This window comes from Simochromis diagramma, unplaced genomic scaffold (genome assembly GCF_900408965.1).
Source record: "Simochromis diagramma unplaced genomic scaffold, fSimDia1.1 OVJJ01000669.1, whole genome shotgun sequence".
NCBI lineage: Eukaryota > Metazoa > Chordata > Actinopteri > Cichliformes > Cichlidae > Simochromis > Simochromis diagramma.
In genome coordinates, this window is record NW_024387458.1 from 4,454,636 (window position 1) to 4,473,034 (window position 18,399).

At 40.8% G+C, this 18,399-nt stretch overlaps 1 protein-coding gene across 1 annotated transcript; it reads right to left on the bottom strand.

The window, feature by feature from the left end:
* Window positions 1-17,531, bottom strand: tbx21 (T-box transcription factor 21). Its single transcript, XM_040013987.1, has 6 exons — window positions 16,661-17,531; window positions 5,413-5,567; window positions 2,683-2,804; window positions 2,182-2,340; window positions 1,491-1,552; window positions 1-1,171 (listed from the first exon to the last, which is right to left on the bottom strand). Exons 1-6 carry the CDS (start codon window positions 17,206-17,208, stop codon window positions 352-354), a joined length of 1,866 nt encoding a protein of 621 aa, XP_039869921.1. The 5' UTR covers window positions 17,209-17,531; the 3' UTR covers window positions 1-351.
* Window positions 17,532-18,399: the final 868 nt, after the last annotated feature.

Below are 18,399 nucleotides of genomic sequence, written 5' to 3' on the forward strand. Positions count from 1 at the left end.
TTTTTTTTTTTGTTTCGTTGTTTTTTTTTTACAAATCTCCAGATGTTTCAAAGGCCTAAGCCACAGGTCTTTATGTCTGTTTGGTGTTTATGTCACTTTAGGCCAGCGTTCCAGTCACTTCCACTCTGTTCGACGCCAACCTTGACACTAACTTTGAAAGTTCCTGTAGTCGTCTGACACTTCGAGGGGCTGGTCACTGTCCTTCTCTACGTTCTGCAGTTTGTCTGTAGCAAAACCAGAGACTGTTCCAGCCCTTCATCGTTATCCTGGACAGACAGTAAATGTGTCAATGAGGGCAGTGTGGGAAGGTGTTGGGAGACACTGTGGCAACCATGATAATGTGTGAGGTCTTCAGTGGGTGTAATAACCATAATAGTCTGCATCGCTGTTGCTGTCTTTTTCACAGACCTCTCCACTGCGCGGGGGTGGGGAGTTTTCAGTGCTGGACGTATATGGCGACACCCTCCTCTTCTTGTTTTCACCCACACCTCCCTCAAATAGGCCAGAGTCGCCCGAGTCTGCTGATTTCACGGAAGGTGGTTCAAGCCAAGGCTCCTCTTGCACTACGCCCACAGTGTCTTTGGGCTTGTCCTGCAGCAAGGGCGGCTGAAAAGAGTCCAGGAGTGGAGGAGGGTGCAGCCTGGGGTTCCCAGGGGATGTCGAAGATGAGGAGGAGGAAGAGGAGGATGATATGGGTCTAAACCACCCAAGAGTGGGGCCGGATTTAGTGGGGTGACCGAGGTACTGTGGGGTGGGCCGGCTGGCGCTCCAACCTGCTGAGGCGGCTCCTGATACAGACACGCTTGTAGACGCAAAAGGATGATCTGAATAGTAGCTGAGAGCATGGTGAGCAGATGTCTGCAAGGGGAAGGGCTTGTAGAAACCATTTCCAGAGAAGTCCCCCTCATAGGAGGAAGTGAAGTCAAGCCGATTTGGGGCCACGCCTTGCTGAGGTGACAGGTACCAGCGGCTGTGGGGACCGGGGGTTGCGGATGGGTCTTTGTGCTGCTGGCCCATACCAATGTGCTCGCGGCCATAGAAGCGGCTCTGGGGCAGGGGGCTCATGTACTGTTCAGAGAGGTAGCCTTGGGCGTAGCAGCTCCCTGGCAGCAGCTGCTGGCCCTCTGTAGGGGAGGGGGTGAGGCGATCAGAGTCGGGAGGAGCGTACAGCCTAGGCAGGAGGGAGGAGGAGGAGGGGAAGAGAAGCGAGTGTGAGAAGAAGAGGAAAAAAAGAAGGTGTTATTTCCTGCCCAAACCTCAAACAACTATCAAACATCTCACAGCCCCTCACACCCTTTCACTGCAGCATGCTCAGCAGCAGCAAGTAATTGCATCTTTTCCAATATTAAAAGGCTGACACGAGCACTCAGGACATTCAAGTGCCAGCAGTGACCCAGTCTCATTATTAATGCTGAGAGAACGCAGGGTTCACACTGAGAACAGAAGAGGATTTGCTTTTTGTAAATACAGACATTTTTGAAATTACTTACGTGTCATAATTGTCACGGAAACCTTTAGCGAACGGGTTATGGTCTATTTTCAGCTGAGTGATCTGTGTAGGGAATAAGAGGAGGGCAATGAGAGAACGTAGGCAAAGGAAAAAAGAGAAGGAGTGAGCAACCACATCGAAGAAACAAGAGCGCAGAAAGAGACGTAACCGACTAATAATTAATGAGGCTACCGTGCAGTTTTATCTCTTATTGGAAAGATTTCATCTTAAAAACTGCAAAGGGGAGGAACACAAATGTAAAACTGGGAGAGTGTATCTTACATGGAGTAACTCTCCCACAGTTTATTTGAACAGCCGTAAAAAATACACCGTACACAAGAGAGATGTGAGCTACGGTGCTCAGGTCAGCCGAGGTGAAGCGACTCTTGAAGGCTGCAGAAATGTAAGTTGGTGTGTCTGCATTTTTGATGCATGCATGCATAAATCAGTAAAACATGTCGCTGACATGAATCATTGATCTCTCAACATCATTAAAGCTGTGCAATCGAAGTTATAAGAGGTGTTTTTGTGGGCCAGTTGTGGAAGGTTGTTGCCAAATACAATACAATAAATATGCAAACATGGTAGAATAGCATGTCGGTGGTCTGCAACACAGGCTGCGGTTCACACCTTAAAACATATTTTTAAAGCATACAAATCTCATCTTCATCTTTGTGTCTGAGGTGACTTACATCTGCATTTTGATAAGCAGTAACAGCGATGAACTGAGTCTCCGGGAAGATGAACGTCTGAGCTTTAGAAGAGAGGAAGGGGTCCTCCGTGCCATCCTCCTTTACCTGCACGATGTGAAGACGAGGCTGGTATTTATGGAGGGACTGGAGAACTATCATCTGGAGAAAGGGAGATGTAATATTATGGTCATTTGGCTGCTAAAGATTAACAGCAGGAAACAAAGATACCTTTATTTTACCGATAAGCGAGAAAAATAAAGGCAGGAAATGAGCAGGCAGAAATTGAGTGTTTGCAGATGGTTTCCATCGCGACACTCATAATGTGGTTAATGTTTTCATATATCAAGAATACGAAAGGAAATGATTAAAGTAGTGTAAAATATAAGCAGAAGGTGACAGTTATTGCATTCATCGATATGTTTCAGCCACTCACTGACCACGCGAGCGCATTCACAGACAGATTTGTAGATAGAAAGCAAATTAGAGGCAAAAGCACGGTACCTGTGCCACATTGTTGGTGCTTCCCTTGTTGTTGGTGAGCTTGAGCTTGCTAAACGACACCTCTTGTCTCATCCAGTGAGCTCCTGTGTTGGGAGAGTCGGGGTGCATGTACATCCTGTTCCCTGCAATCACCGAAGCACATGGCGAGCAGCGCATGTAGTTATGAGTAAGGGCTGCACGCTTTGTTTTATTTATTTATTTTCACAGTTTTGGCTTCAAACTATCACAAAAACAAGAGAACAGGAATATCGTGCTGCAGCGAGTTTTGCTTTGATTCTCACTTTTTCTCTTCTGCACCATTTCCTTTACAGCTGTGTTTTATTCAGCTGGGTTTTTTTTTTGTTTTTTTTAAAGCTCTCAGTAATGAACAAACTAACTGTGATTAGATTTCTTCCCATAACTCAGCAGCTTTTCCATGAATCCTCCACCTGTTAACCCAGACGGTCAATGCGCTGAGACCAAGCAGTTTCAAAATGTAACCTGCCACTAACACTATGACTAAAACAGGTGCAGCACGACACGCTTCATTTCTGTAGCGTCGAATTTGGTAAATTTTGAAATGAGACTTTTTAGGACAGTTTCAGTAATATCAGTGTTTTCTGAGTCATTTTTAAAATGCTGCTATTCACTTTCTGTTTTGCTGATTAGGCAGAGGGAAACAACATTTTGCTGGAGCCCCTCAGGTGTAAATTTACAAAAAACAACTTTGGCTTAAGGACTTAAAATCTTCTCTGATCTAAAGTCAATTTTACGGAGATTTACATGAATTCAAGTTGAATTTGATGCGATTAAAAATGATATTTTCTGCAAATCATCAGCAAGCACTACAAAATATCTATGGCACAAAAGTTAATGGATATTAATAATAAGTTACTGTCTGTAGGCCACTTCAGCTGAATATAAGGGAAGATGAAAAACGTCTTAAAACGCCACTTTTCCATCAGGTATTTCCCCTGCAAACTGGGATGGCTTTGTTTTCCTTCCTTTAATATTTTAATATATTCCTAGAGCAGCCAAGATTTCTCACAACATTACCACAACGACCTGCTAACCTTATTTTTGCACACCACATAAGGGTAATATTAAATCTAATTGAGTGAAGTTGTTTCACCACAAATTCCACAACTGTAGCACATCAGCAGTCACTTTTCCACAACACCTGGCATATGTGTGACAGCACCTTGCAGTTTCTCTCATTTATATATTTGTGGTTTGTCTATCATCAATCACACATAAAATGAAATCTCGGTTAACTTGCTATTGTTATGCTTAGTTTTTTCTTTTTTTTTCTGAAGTGTGAACAGGAGGAAATACTGAATGAAAGGTTGTGGAGAGAACAGGGCGTAGAAATGTAAATGTAACGCGTTAAATAATTACTTCTATGCTTGACGTTGAACACGTCTTTACAAGAAAAGACGAGAGAAGTGGCTGAAATGAACTCTGATGTATAACGAGATACTTGGGGAGAAGCACGATTGGAGGTACATCTGGTGAGTAATTCAGACACTCTTGGATGCCACGGAAGATCAAAGCGGGACCCGGAGAGCTTTGATAGGTGCTGGAGAAACTGTGAGTGCAATTGTTAGTCATATTCAAAGTGATCAAATTACTGGACATGTTTTTAGTGGGTTTAAAGAGGGGTTAAAGATGGCATAATATTCCTAAAGATTTTATTGTCGTACTTTGTAGATGGAGGCTGACTAAAAAAAATACTCCAAATTTCCAAAGTACAAATTTTCCGCATCTTAAAAATGTTTGAGTGTATTTTTCTGGTAAGTAAATAGGTTTTTAGGATTCGTCTCAGCTCAACAAATATGCATTCCTGTTTAAGTCAGTTATTTTAGCTCCTTAAACCAAGGAACATCAGGCAATCTTTGAAAAAATTGCAAAACATGTTGTGAAGCTGCTGACTGAAAACCTCTCAGACCAAGTGTGCATCTTAATGCACGTTTTGGTTTCCCTACTGTATGCATCTAGGTTTGCTACAATACTGCTAAATAAACCACTTCCTCAGGCTCTTCCAGGCAGCACACTGAGTGAAGTCTCCTGCTTGACTGACCCAAGTTTATTTTCGATGGCGGGTTTAAATCATAAACTTCGCATTAGAATCTAGTGCAGGAAGCCCCAGGAAGATTGTGGGTTTGAGCTGTTTACCGGCTACTGGTGGTAAATGCACGATGAGAAGAAAATAGCTATTTTCAATGAGTAGTAGACATTTTTTTTTCACAGGTGGAAGAGCTGTTCTTACGTATTAGGAGTACTAGTAAAACTCGTGAATCCAAAATTGCAATATTTGTCATCCAGAATAGCCGGTTTCATTATATTACATGCATTTATGTATGTATCAGTGCAAATGCTAATCCAACTACGTTCCTTTGATATAATGCAACAGTTTATTTTAAGGTTTTAACTATAGTGGAGTTAATATAAAGCATTTTAAGTGAAATCGGTCAAGTAAAGTACAATTACTTTGGTGGTGTACGTCATCCCTTTTATATCCTTTTGCATTTTTACATCTGCTATATATAAAAGTTATAATCTTAGTCGCTTATCGTTTTATCAGTGTGTTCAAAGTCTTTTTCAATAGACGCTGCAGCACTCTTTTTTTCTTCTTTTTTTAGTATTTGTGAATGTAAATGTAGTTGTTTGATCAGCGTACCAAATCTTGGTTTCTAACAGTCATAAAAGCAGCCCCAGGGTTTTACATTCTGTGCTATAGTTTCAGTGTACCTGGCATGTTCCCTTCTGCCTTCCCACACTGGACCCACTTGCCGCCCTGGTATCTCCAGTGGTGCTGATCAGCTAGAACGACGTCCACATAGACGTTATAGTGGGCAGTAGGATCCAGAACACTGATATTGAAGCTCAGAAAGGGGAACATCCTCCTGGAGAGACATAAGAGAAATTTATTTGTTAAAAAAAACAACCCAAAAACGTTGTTTATACCTTTGTTCACATATTGTAGAGGTTTATGGATCAACTACGCCCACGTCCAAGGTGCACAGAGAAGCAGATAAAATCTCGAGAGGTTATGACTTTTTTTGTTATCACGATTATTCTGATGAGAGTTACAAAATGCATCAAAGTGCTGACAGATCTCAATGTTAAACACATCCATCTATAATTGAAAATGTCTATCCAGCAAACATATCTGTCTTCAAAGTTAACAGAAAACAGCCATGCGAGGCTGCTGCCCCTGACTTTTTAAAATAATGTGCATGTGAGTAGCGACTGAAACCCATATTACACTTTATCCATATTAGCCCTGCACATGGTTAGTGTGTTGAAAAAAAACAGGAGATGACTTTTTATTCCGTATGAAAGGTTTATGTTATATTTCCAAATATTAAAACTTAGACTCCAGTAACTTGGATCACTATTCAAAATCAGCTTTATTGGTGTAGACCATTAGTTCATCCTCTGTCTAAAACAAGCCACTTTGGCTCCTCTTGCTTTAAGTCAGCTTTCTTCTCACAAACAGGAGGTTTGAACAGCAGGTGGACATACAGAGCTGAGAGTGGAAAGTAGACCCTGATGCCTGTTGATTACATGCATATACACTGACATCATTGCATGAAACTTTATGTAACAGAAAACAGTACAAAATAAGTTCAGCTGTCAGAAACAACTGACATTTCTCTCTTTTGAATTACACACAGCCTCTAAAAATTATGGATTCCATTAAAATAATCTGTTGTTGAAAACTGAACTATTGTAAATTTTCTCAACAGTGCATGTACGTAAGCTGTTGAGATGATTCATGTTTGGCCTTTCAAACTGTAATCCTCGGTTTCCTAAGCAGCTAAAGGAGTCATGAGAGGTGGAGAGGACGGCTGACACTTGAGCTCAATATTTAATGCTGCTTTTAATAAAAGATGCCCCAGAAGATGCTCTTGATTGCTGGGGCTTTACATGTTCAACTCGTTTTGATCACTTCAGTGAGACGAGGTAACTGGGAGGTCAGGTTGTCCCCTGGCTGGACGACCCGGGAACGGAGAGGGAGAAGCTGGGTTAAATTAAAATTAAAGAGACACACACGAACATATAAGAAATGGACTCTGAACACACAACGGCAGATAAACCCTGCTGACATTCACGTGTGCGCCAAATATCCGGAGTGCATGTCGACGCGAAACACTTACTGTAGTGATTCAGAATTACTAACCCTACTGAGTTGTAGTTCACACTTTACATTATAGCGCAACATGTAACACACAAATGTTAGTCATTCTCTGGGGGAAATCCACTTAAGGGAAATTAGTTGGACAATCATGTCCTTTAATATTCATTTTCCCAAATGACTGATAGGTGAGAAAAAGTTTGATGGAGATTTAATCGACAAGGCTTTTATTAAACTGATTTTTTCCCCCACCTAGTTTCATATTATTTCCTGGTTAAGTTAGACATCAACACGGCTTTGTGAGCTTTAGGAAAAGACCCCTTTCACAGCCACGTTAGAGGCCTGTCCTCTGCTTTGTGGCTTGTAATAATAGTTTACTTGATGAGGTGCTAAAGGTAGACTATAGATAGCAAAGATGTGCTGCTTGCAATGTTTTTGTGAGCAAATGTTCTCAAGCAGAAAAAGTATTTCCTTGAGATTTAACTGAGAATGCCCTTTAATATTATGAGACTGAAGAAATGCTCAAACTAAATGGTGATATTAGCTGTACGCGGCAAGCATCTGAAATGACTCATGTAGGTGTTTCTAAAATGCCATCTAGCAAATGACTGACTGACATCATATTAGCGTGCAAACTCAGAAGAGGTGGCATGAAAACTTTAAAGAAGCCTGGAGTTTGAATCTCATCTCGATTTACTAATTACTATCACGGATTTATTTGGTTAGGTTTAGGAAAAGCTTGTGGTTTGGGTTAACATGAAAATAAAGATGTGAATAACAGTTTGCAAAAACCTAATCTTTCTTAGAGGAAGACAGTCTAGCGATATGTAAATTTTAGGAAAGATGGCGTAGGATGTGGCCACTCGTGACCTTGAGCTTCTCTATAAAACCAAATCATTACTGAGAAATTTCAGACTGAACCACAGAGTCCTTCAAGAGACTGAAATTGACGTTTCTGGAGATATAATGACTAAAAATTTGCCTCACAAGTCACCTTCCCCTAAAGATCACTGCATAGAAAAAATGATCTCATTTGTTTTATCATTACAGAAACTCAGTGATTTAAAGGAAGACCTGAGCTTTTCCTGATAATGCCACCAAATCTCATGTTCATTCATTTCTGTCTCTTTATTGCCATGGCATGCTTATAAATACCCCTGCGATGAACTCTGGGTCCATATGAGGTCACCAGAGTGTAGCTGGTGTAAATAAAGGCATTGTGTTTGACACCAGCTAAAAGCTCCTCAGGCTATGGAGCATTTGTAATGACTGACATTCAGCTCCCGCTGCCCACCCCTGCCACTTAGATTTGTTCGGTATTAAAAGTGCACAAGTGGTTTTAAACCTACAAATGTAAATAGAATAAAAACATGCCTTTGTCTATTTTTCTTCAAATAATAGATTTGGCTAAAAAAGAGCTGAAAGTGTGTAAAAGTATAGATGGTTATAATGAGTTCTATGAAAAGCATGTCGTAGTCACTTTAAGAGGGCAAAGTGCGCACAAAAACAGAAAAAATAGCTCTTCGAGAAACACCCTTTACTTTCTTGTCTAAAACATTTTGATGTGGGTGGAAAAGATAGATAAGGTCTCATGTCTATTTGATCACCGCACACTGCGCAAACTGCGCGCACACACACACACACGTTAGAAATGAAAGTTAGACATATAGCCTAAATATAATTCAGTCAGTTAAAGTTTGTGCCGAGAACGTGATACTACATGTTGGCAGCATCGTTTTGGTAAACTACAAAACCTGTTATCTCTTCTCGATCGAAAATGACCTCATCTAAAATCAGCTGGGTGATTTAGGGGTGCAAAAACAAGACAGGTGTGTAACGAGACAATGAGTAAGAGGCTACCGTTAGCGACGCCCCGAGGGCCCGTCCGTGCTGATGAGGATTTCATGTGTGTAGCCTGAATCTGCGTACATCGTTTGTACGGGAAATTAAGAGATGCATAAAGTTACTTTTACATTTGTCACATGGTATTACGATGGGGCACTTTACTCTGTGTTTAAACTGTATAATATACAAAATGAGCAACAGTGCTAGAAATAACTGTAAATAACTAAAAGCTGTGATACTGTGGTTCACTAAGCATAACTGACAGCTGAGCATAATCGTTAAGAGTGAATCGATTATTCAAAACTTTAAAAAAATCATTCAGCCAGTTTTGAATAATCGATTCACTCTTAATGATTGTTACAATTATGCTTAGTGAACCACAGTATGACATCCATTTATCCCAACTACTGACTTACTGTTCTAACCAGTAGTTCACTGCTGTTAGGAAATAGCCCAATCTATTAATAAAAAATAGACAGTTCTATCTATTTACACGGTGCATATATTATGTTTAAAATAAGAGCAAGTGTGTGAGACCAAAAAGAACCATATTATTTGTGGTAAAAAAAAAAAAGTGACTTTCTTTCTGCAGACTTTTATTAATAACTTTATTGAGCTTTATTTTAAGTGTTTATCATTTTTAATCTGTTTTTCCCATACCGTTACTGAACATTTGTAGCTGTTAGCCATATTCTTATCTAGCGGTATCAACTATTTGTTAAATTTCTTGTTACAATGAATGAAATTACTTTAATTAAACTGTAATTTCTACTGTTTCTTTTCAGATTAGTGTGGTTCAGATTTCCAATTACCCCCCCTGGCAATTGCAGAAGCTCCTGGTTTAGGTTCACTGGCTTATGGGAATGCTCTGCAGAGAGAAAGCACAGATGCTGTGATGTTTCACATTATGCATTTATTGCTCATTAGACCTCTCAAAAGGCTGAGCTGCAACATACAGCCACTGGCTGTGAGCACAGCTGCAACTCCAAATCAGCTTTGGCAGTGGTCAATGAGCAAACTGGTACACCAGCTCCTCTGGTTATCTTTCTGACTGTAAGGCTACAGACTTGCAACTGAGCAGCCACAGCTGAGGGTATGCAGACTGGCTGTGGCCACAGCCAACGGCAGTGTGTGTATCATAATACAGCTCAGCATTTCTTTATGAATCAGAGGAAACGCAAAAGTTATTTTCGGGTAGTGCAAAAGAAGTCTTGAATAAATTCCTGATGTGACCCTTAGGGGGCTCTGTACTGCTCACATATGTACCCATATTGTTTAATAACAATGCTGAAGGGTTAAAATTACTACAAAAATCGTGGTAATTCGCATTTGCATTGATTTGTAGACTAAAGGTACTTTACTTTAAATTTGGATATATAAATGCAAGCTTTGTGTCCAGTTTTCAAAAACACATCTCTATTGATTATAAAAAGAACGGCAAAAGCTGGACTTTTCCTTAATTCATGTAAAGAAAAAGTTCAGATGATCAAATGTTTTCCAGTTTGTCTCCTTGACTGCTGGCTCTTTAAGACGGCAGCACATACACACGCCCTCCTTGCTCACTAGTAAGACAAAACCCTACGCTGAACCGTCCCAGTTGGGGTTTTCTGGCTACAAGGCGAGTCCAGTTTAACAATCAATCATAGTTCTCGGTGAAACACAATCGTGGCAGCAGCTCTTTAGTGGCCTGCAAAGAACAGGTGAAAGGGCTCTTCTTCCGCAGCAGTATTTAATACAAGCGAAAACAGAAACTTGGCTGTTGAGCTCATGAATGGATTGATCCACCTACACTGAGTGAGAGTAATCTAGAAAGAAGTAGAATTGTTATAATTTTTTTTACCCCATTCATATTATCAGTTTACTTATAGTAGAGCCTTTTATAGGAAATCAGAACTTGAGAAGGGGAGAAACCAAAGAAAACACAACACAGAGGGGTATTTGCATGTGTGGGAGGCTCTTTGTGTTCAAAGTTCACTCAGAGACGCTGAAAAGCACTACATACATACATGATAGTGTGCAGTTATTTTCAGTGTGGTGGCGTTGTGGTAATTAAGGGCATGGTAGCTGTCATGTCTAGAGTGTCACACAAACATGATTTTACTTTTACATGGCAGATACAGTCACAAGGAAAGCACCTCTGTCTGTTGCAGTTTGGAAAATGATGATACACAGACACATGAAGTCACTTTAACACAATAGGAAATCACAATTTCAGTTACCCAGCTACCAGACAGGCTAACTAATAAACCCGCCAGCGTGCCACTGAATTATAGAAACAGTAACGGCAAATGTCTATTTCTGAGCACGCCGTGTACGAACATGAAGAGTCATAACTGTAGTCGTTTTTAAGGCAAAATACCGTAGAAGAAGATGAGTGTGGTGAACCAGTCACTAATATAGAGACAGTGACATTTAAAAAAAAAAAAAAAATCAAAATAAACTGTGTGGATGTTGGAGAGCGAGGAATGGGAGGGCACGGGAGGGGAAACTGTGGGGGGGAGATGGAGGTTGGAGAAAGGGAAAAGGAAAGAGCAGAGGGTGGAGTGAAGAGAGGGAAGGAGGGAGAGGAGAGGAGGGGTGGGGAAGGGTGGGGGTTTTGTCCTGGGGATGCGAGGCAGAAGCTTGAGCGGAGAAGAGGAACTGGGTATTCACCAGGGAGAAGACTTTTCCACACGAGCGCACCCGCTGATTCATCTGGACAGGAGTTCAGGTCCAGTTTTTGTCACTGCGCGTACGCTTGATCATCTGTGACGAAAACATGCCAGTCTACAGCTGCTGCCGGACACAAGGACTCTTTAGCACATGGACACCCTTGTTTGTGTATTGACTTATGGCAGAGGAATTCAGCCACTATAAGTGCTGAAATGTCCATTTTGGGGGGTAGTAGTCAGGGGTAGTCAACTGATACTGTGGACTTCATGCTTCAGACCTCATAAAGGATAATGCTGCTGTTAATCTGGATTTTTATCATAAACAAAGCCTGCGGACAGACTAAAAGCAGTTGTAGTTTAGTCTGCTTTCCAACACATCCAGCTTCTTGTCTATGAAACACGACACAAGGCCATTAGTTTCTACAGTGAGGAATAAGGAACAAATTTCAGGAGCACATTAATTCGCATTTGTTGGGGTTGTTGTACTGGTGTGTGCTTGTTTATGCTTGTATGCTTGTTTAGTTGAGGGCCTCGCTAATGTTTCTTTCAGTAGCTTTTGGATAACAATCAAACAGTCTGGTAAAGATCCTATCAGCCACAACATTATAACCACACACTGTACAGAGAAGATAAATGTAGCCACGCCCTAGCACATGCAGCTTTATCATCTATTTCACTCTAAAAGGGGCCACACTTTAAAAAAAGAACATAACACTGCATTAGCGATTAAAGTGATAAAATTAAAGGAACATTTTCGCTGAGGTCAGAGGTCAAATCAGTAATAAAGTCATTTTTTAAAAGACCTCGGTATAATCGAACTGAGTAGCCCCCTGTTGGCCATTACAAGAAATGCAGGTTTACCGTGTTTTGACATTAGCTTAACTTCTCAGATCCAGAATGTATAATTAAAAACACATGTTTGGAGATCAGTCAACGCTCCGGGTTCGGTGTTGTCTTCTTCGTGCCATTCCTGAGGAGTTTTTGGATTATCCTGAAGAGGGAGGCTGCAGCCATCAGGGAGCATCTGCGATAACGTTTAGGTGTGTGGTATGTGTCATTATGCCAAGTAGCAAAGTAGCATCGCGATGAATAGTGATACTGACTTCACCTATCAGCAGTTGTAATGTTGTGGCTGATCAATGTATATATTAGTATTTATCAGTATACAGACCATTTATAACAGTGGAATCAAATCATTGTTAACAATGAACTTGCCAGCAATAGAAAACAAATAGGGAAGTAGATACAGTTTATATTTCTTTATCTAATTAGTCCCACAACCAGTCAGCAGCCTATCTTCATGTTCAATTAGTAACAGTATTTTTTAATCAAACTTTTTGGGAACCAAATATAGAGCTATAAAGTTAAAAAAAAAAATGTCAAGTGTGTCAGTAATAAGCCTAAGGCTCCAAATGCGGTGGACATTACTCACTTTGAAGAGGAGCTTAATTACACGGTATGAGGAAGTACTTGTATAGCTGTCTAAAATATTGGCACTAGATGTTTCTGCGAAAAGCTACATAGGCACACATAAACAGCTGAACAGGAAGTGACAGGTCATACTGTCAAAACCTTGAAATAGTCCCACTTCTGCTTTCAGAGAGAGAGAGAGAGAGAATGCGAGCAAAAACGAATACATACGACTTCCAAACATTCACCAAAAAGGCAGCTCGCGATGCAATTCTTAAATATGTTTTTCTGATATGTTAATTTCAGCATTAACTTCTTTAAATTTCTAGAGCAAGCTGCCCTTCTAAAGACACCCACTCTTATTTCCTTGGTAATGTGAAGTGATAATTTCCACAACATGAGAAGCCTACTTTGGAAATAAAGCTGGTTATTACCTAAATCATTTGATGAATTCATAGAAAAACAGCATTTTCACCAATGGGTTGCAGTATATTAGAAGAATAAAAACCACATTTCATTTTCATTGTGTGTTAATAAAAAAGCACCAGAACGGTTTAATAAGAACAGATACAGGAACCTAAAACTCATCATACGCGGCGATTACCGTTTCTGAGCGCTCATTCTACTCAAAACACAGCAGCACCATCTATTCTTGGGAACAAAATAAATCAAAGGATTGTTTCCTCTCAAAAAACTACAGGATGTCAGACTGATACAGTTTACAGTTTGCAGTCAGTGGAGCAGAGAGGGCAGATGAGCATGATTCCTCCGAGTCTGAACTTTAGTTTTACATTATTTCCCTAAAAGGTGTTTTTACGCTGAGAACTTAGTCAGTACTTTCTCCTTCCTAGAACACACACTGCATGGCCGAGCAAGACTTTCTTTGTAAGTTATGTGCTGTAATTAAAGCGAATTATTTCCTCTTTGAAAACTACGTTCAATTAGAGGCACATTTCGAGGTGATTTCCTACAAATTCAAACGCGGCCTAACCCTTTTAACGAAAAATGAAGCTGCTTTCTACTGCAGTTTCCCAAAAAAAGTCCCCACGAATGCATGTACTTCTTGGAAACAGCTGCAGGGAAAAGTTTGCCTTCTTGACTCATATCTGCACCAAGAGTACCACAGGTGTAGGATCCCTGGTCAAACAAATGAATAAGGAAGAAAGCTTCACTTTCTCTTTTCAAATTTAGTCATTTGATTTCTTTTAAATCACAAAATATCCCCTTTTTCCCATTTTCTACCACAATTTGTTCGACCCCTTGGATCAACGCGGTAACACGGTTGCGCTGACACAAACTTCGTCTTAGGCGAGGACAGCCTGTGCCATGGTATCAGCTAGTGAGGTGAATCTGAATTTAGCTCATGAGAAGTGCAGATGAATTCGCCCCCACCCTTCGCTACAGGCCGAGAAAATGTGTCTAGATTTCAAAGCCCAGGTGTGCTACATGAGCTTCTGAGAGATCTGTCAGGCTGTACACCCACCGTCTAGTGGAGGCTGAAGAAAGCAGAAAAAAAAGAGAACCTAGTCTTTTACTTCCTGAACATCAAAGGTGCCTCACCTCCTCAGTGTGGCCATCTAAAGCTTCAGTAATGTTTGACCCTTCACTTCATTTCTCTAGAGTTTCTTTCACCCTTTCGCCTACTGATACCGAGGTTTTGATTAACATTGCAGACCCCCGGACTCCTCTCTTAAAATCACACCAAAATTATTGTGGAAGCCTGAACCCAAGATGAAAATTTTAAGAAGGATATTGCCTCTGATATTGAAAGTTTTTTTTTCTTTTTTAGTGTTTCTCTGCTCACCTTCTTCAAAATCTTGTAGGATTTTTTCTTTTTTTATGTTACGAAAAAGTGTGAGTGTCAGAAACAGGGGTAAAGATAAAAGACAGAACATTTTCATCGCCAGGATTTCACATTTTCACAATATGAGGTTTGTGGTTTGTGCACAACAAGAAAATTTGCTTTTTGTCACATGTGGAAGGATAACACCTCTGCGCTCACCGACCCTATTATTATTGCGGGTAGTCTTTGACTTTTTCTTTGCTCTGAGGGAAGCTGAAATTAGCTGGAGCAAAATAAAAGTGTACTGCATGCATTTTAATTACGTGACCTGATATATGATGCTACTTACCACAGTGAGTTTGTCTACAGAGGAAACTGCCAGGAATTGCTACGTCAAATAATAGAAGATGCACGCACACACACACACACACGCACACACACACACACACACACACACACACACACTTGGATAAAAACGTAATAAAATACTACATTTTTAACACTAAAATCCCCAAATCATTGGCTAATTCTGCAAAACCTGTGCACACCATAAAATGACTTACAAGGCATTGAAGGGAATTTCTAAAATGATCCATTTGTGAACCATGCGAACAGTTAAATGTGCAATTTGTGATCAGGTTTAGCAGATAAAAGGCAAGAAAGTATATCAAAAGTCTATCTAAAAGGAGCATTTCCTACCCCCAAAACCGTAAGTGTACTGCACTCAGAATAACTTTCAGTAGTAAACCAGAAGGCAAAGAAGCCATGCAGGTCAAAGGGGAATATTTTGCAAGAACATAAGCTGCACCTACCAAACTGAAATTCATCTGTTTCAAAAAACCACAAAACGCCACATGCAACAACAACAACACCACACACACAACCTTAGATATATAGATTAAAATGGCTTGAGTAAACTTTGTGAATTTTTACTCAAGCCATTTTAATACAAAAATTTTGAGTTTCAGCAGACAAACCGAGTGAAGCCACTGGAAATATCAGTGTCATATTATGTGACAGCGCAATTGTTTTCCGTGCACAGATCCGAGCCATGAGAAACCTATGGCCTGAAACCTTGTGTCAAACACAAGTGTCGCATATTAGTGAATTAATCCTCATCGACGTGACTGCATCTTAATGCTCGGTGACCTATCAAGAGAGGCCCGGCAGCGCCGTCTCTTCCCCTCTCAGGCCATGAGCTGTGTGCGCTGCAGAGAGCTGCCTGCGCGAGGCTTTTAGCCCACATGTTTTTTTAATCACAATTTCGATATCGTCATTTTTTTAAAGCTTCCCACTTAGAGTATCGCTATGAGGGTTGTTTTTGACTCTTGTTTTAGATTTCTTCCTCGCTGTCTGCACGAACAAGAATTTGATTAGCTCCCAAATTGAGTTTTGTAACGTCGATTATTGCCAATGACGGATGGTTAAAAAGATGACGTAACTTTTTTTTTTTTTTTTTAAAGATTACCGCTTTCTCTGATGGTTCGAAAAACTGTAAAATTTCCTTTTTGGCAGCTGAAGAGGTGCTGATATAAAGTGAAGGCACCCAAGAGACTTTATAGGTCAAAGAACAGCTCAGCCTGCAGCTGAGACTCCACTTTGCAGTTTGTTTGCCTCTTCAACAACGTTTTAATTCGGTTGTAATTCCTTGCATAGTAACAAACATTTGAGATGCCTCTCAGTAAAATGACATAGTGGCCTTCTGTGCGTACCCTAATAAATTTCAAATTTAAAACTCAATTCTTTAGAAACTGTCGTACTTTCACATCCTTTAAGTAGGCAACAGCTCGGATGAGGCAAATTTTGCGCAAAACTTTGCACCTTTCGATCATTATCCCAGAAAAACTCCCAACAACCACGTCACCTGAGCAGAGACGTGTTGGTGATGCCTGCACAGTCTGCAGAGCTGGAAGACGACCGCCATTCAACTCTCGGAAACAGAAAAATAAAACTGGTTTTAGACGTGAATTGAAGTGCGCTCTTGTGGCGTAGCGGAGGCTGCTCATGGTAAAGATAAGACAGGTGAGTGAGTAAATTAGAAAGTGTAAAAACCAAAGGGCAGCGGTGTGAAATTCACGCTTTCTATGACCCCCTCTTTGCTCCATTAAATGTGCTAATCGACAGCGGAGGAAACAATGTGTAGTTTTTCTGTTTTTCTGTGAGACTCACCTCCCCTGCTTGGTGATTATCATCTCGGTTTGGAACTTGTGGAACTTGGCCCACAGCGGGTAGTTATTGAGCAGAGCCTGAGTCTTCCCGCACACCTGTAGCCCAGGTAAAGGGTAGAGAGGCTGCCGCTGGAACCCGTGCTGAAAGCTCGCTGGGTAATTCTCCGGAGAAGGGGAGTACACGTCTTTACCGCCCGTGGGAAACCCGTCTCCTGCCGTCGGGATGTAAGCCTGCCCGGCTCCGCTTCTCGGCGGAGAGCGCACGCTGCCGTACGGGCAGCTGCTGAGGGTCTGTGCGTAAAACCTGCCGGGTTGCGCTCCGTATCCTCCTACCGCCTGGTCCGAGTGGTAGGGCAGCGGCAGCGCGTCCTGCCCGCTCTGAACAGAGTCCGAGTAGTAAAACCTCGCGTCCTGAATCCCCATTTTGAACTCGGCTAGATCCTTGCCGCCGCGGTGGAAGTGACTGCTGATGTCGGCGTTCTTTCCGAAAGTTTGCGTTTCAGTCCCATTCAACATGCTGAGGTAGAGGTTGCCACCTATGCCGCCCATTTGCAGCCCCGCTCCCAGGCTGTGTCAAATGTCATAAGTTTGCGCTCCGTTTGAGTAAAAACATGTACGATGATAATCATAAAAACCAAGACCAAAAAACAACAAAGTCACTTGCCCTCACCTACGACTCAAAACGCACCGACATGAATTTTTAACTCGGTGTCTCCGCCGCTCAGAGGTTCAGATATAAAAACATCCCTCACGCCTCATTAGTCTGTTCATCGATAAACTTTTATTATTGCCAGAGTTGGTGTTTGTCTTTTTTGACGTGTGGAGTCGCTAGCAGTAACTCAAACACATGCTCGCTTTTCTAACCTATGATATATACATTTTGTAGGTGGTCATATTTTGGAGGTGTGTCAGAGGCAGGGGAGGGCGCGATAGGCTCCAGATATGAAAGAGAACATCCCCTCAGTAGAGACACGAGATTACACCCACACACACAGACACGCACGCAGAGACCTTTGGGGAAAAAGAGGAGTAGAGTGTAGTCTTCTGCTTTAAAATTAAAATATGGACACAGCAGAAATGTTTTAGAAGTGACAGCAAATAAAAAATTAATGTTATAATTTTAATTTTAATTGTCACTGATGCTATTTTGCGCCTTTTGGTTCATTTGCCCACATTAAAACCTGCTGTCATGATTTTGTTTAAGAGAAAATAGGTAATAATAATTTAATGAAGTTAGTCAGAGGTGGAATTCAATTAAAGGCCTGCAGAGGTTTTTAATAATTAGAGTAATAACACTGATAATTTTGACAAAGCAACAATCATTCGCAGATGTTAAGTCCCACACGTTAAATTCGCATTTAATTTAGCGATAAAATAAACAATGGTGCAGTCAGTTCATATAAGACGAGTTTATTAATTTTATGTATTTCTACTTTTTAATAAGACTGAATAAAACTACTTAAAATGTACTTTTATCTCCTACCAGCTCGACACACCGTGCTTCTTTCTAACGTTAAAGTTTATTCGTTAACGTGTGTGATTTATTGTAATTTAGCTGAAACATATATTTACAAAAACAAGTCTATTAAAGTATTACTCACTCTGTGTCACAGGGTTTCAGGTTTTTTTTGTCACCATAAACTAGTTCACATTTTGAATCAGCAACACGATTTTATTTTCATTTTCAGTCTCAATCACGAAACACGTCAAAATGTAAAAGTTTATTTTTTATTTTATTAT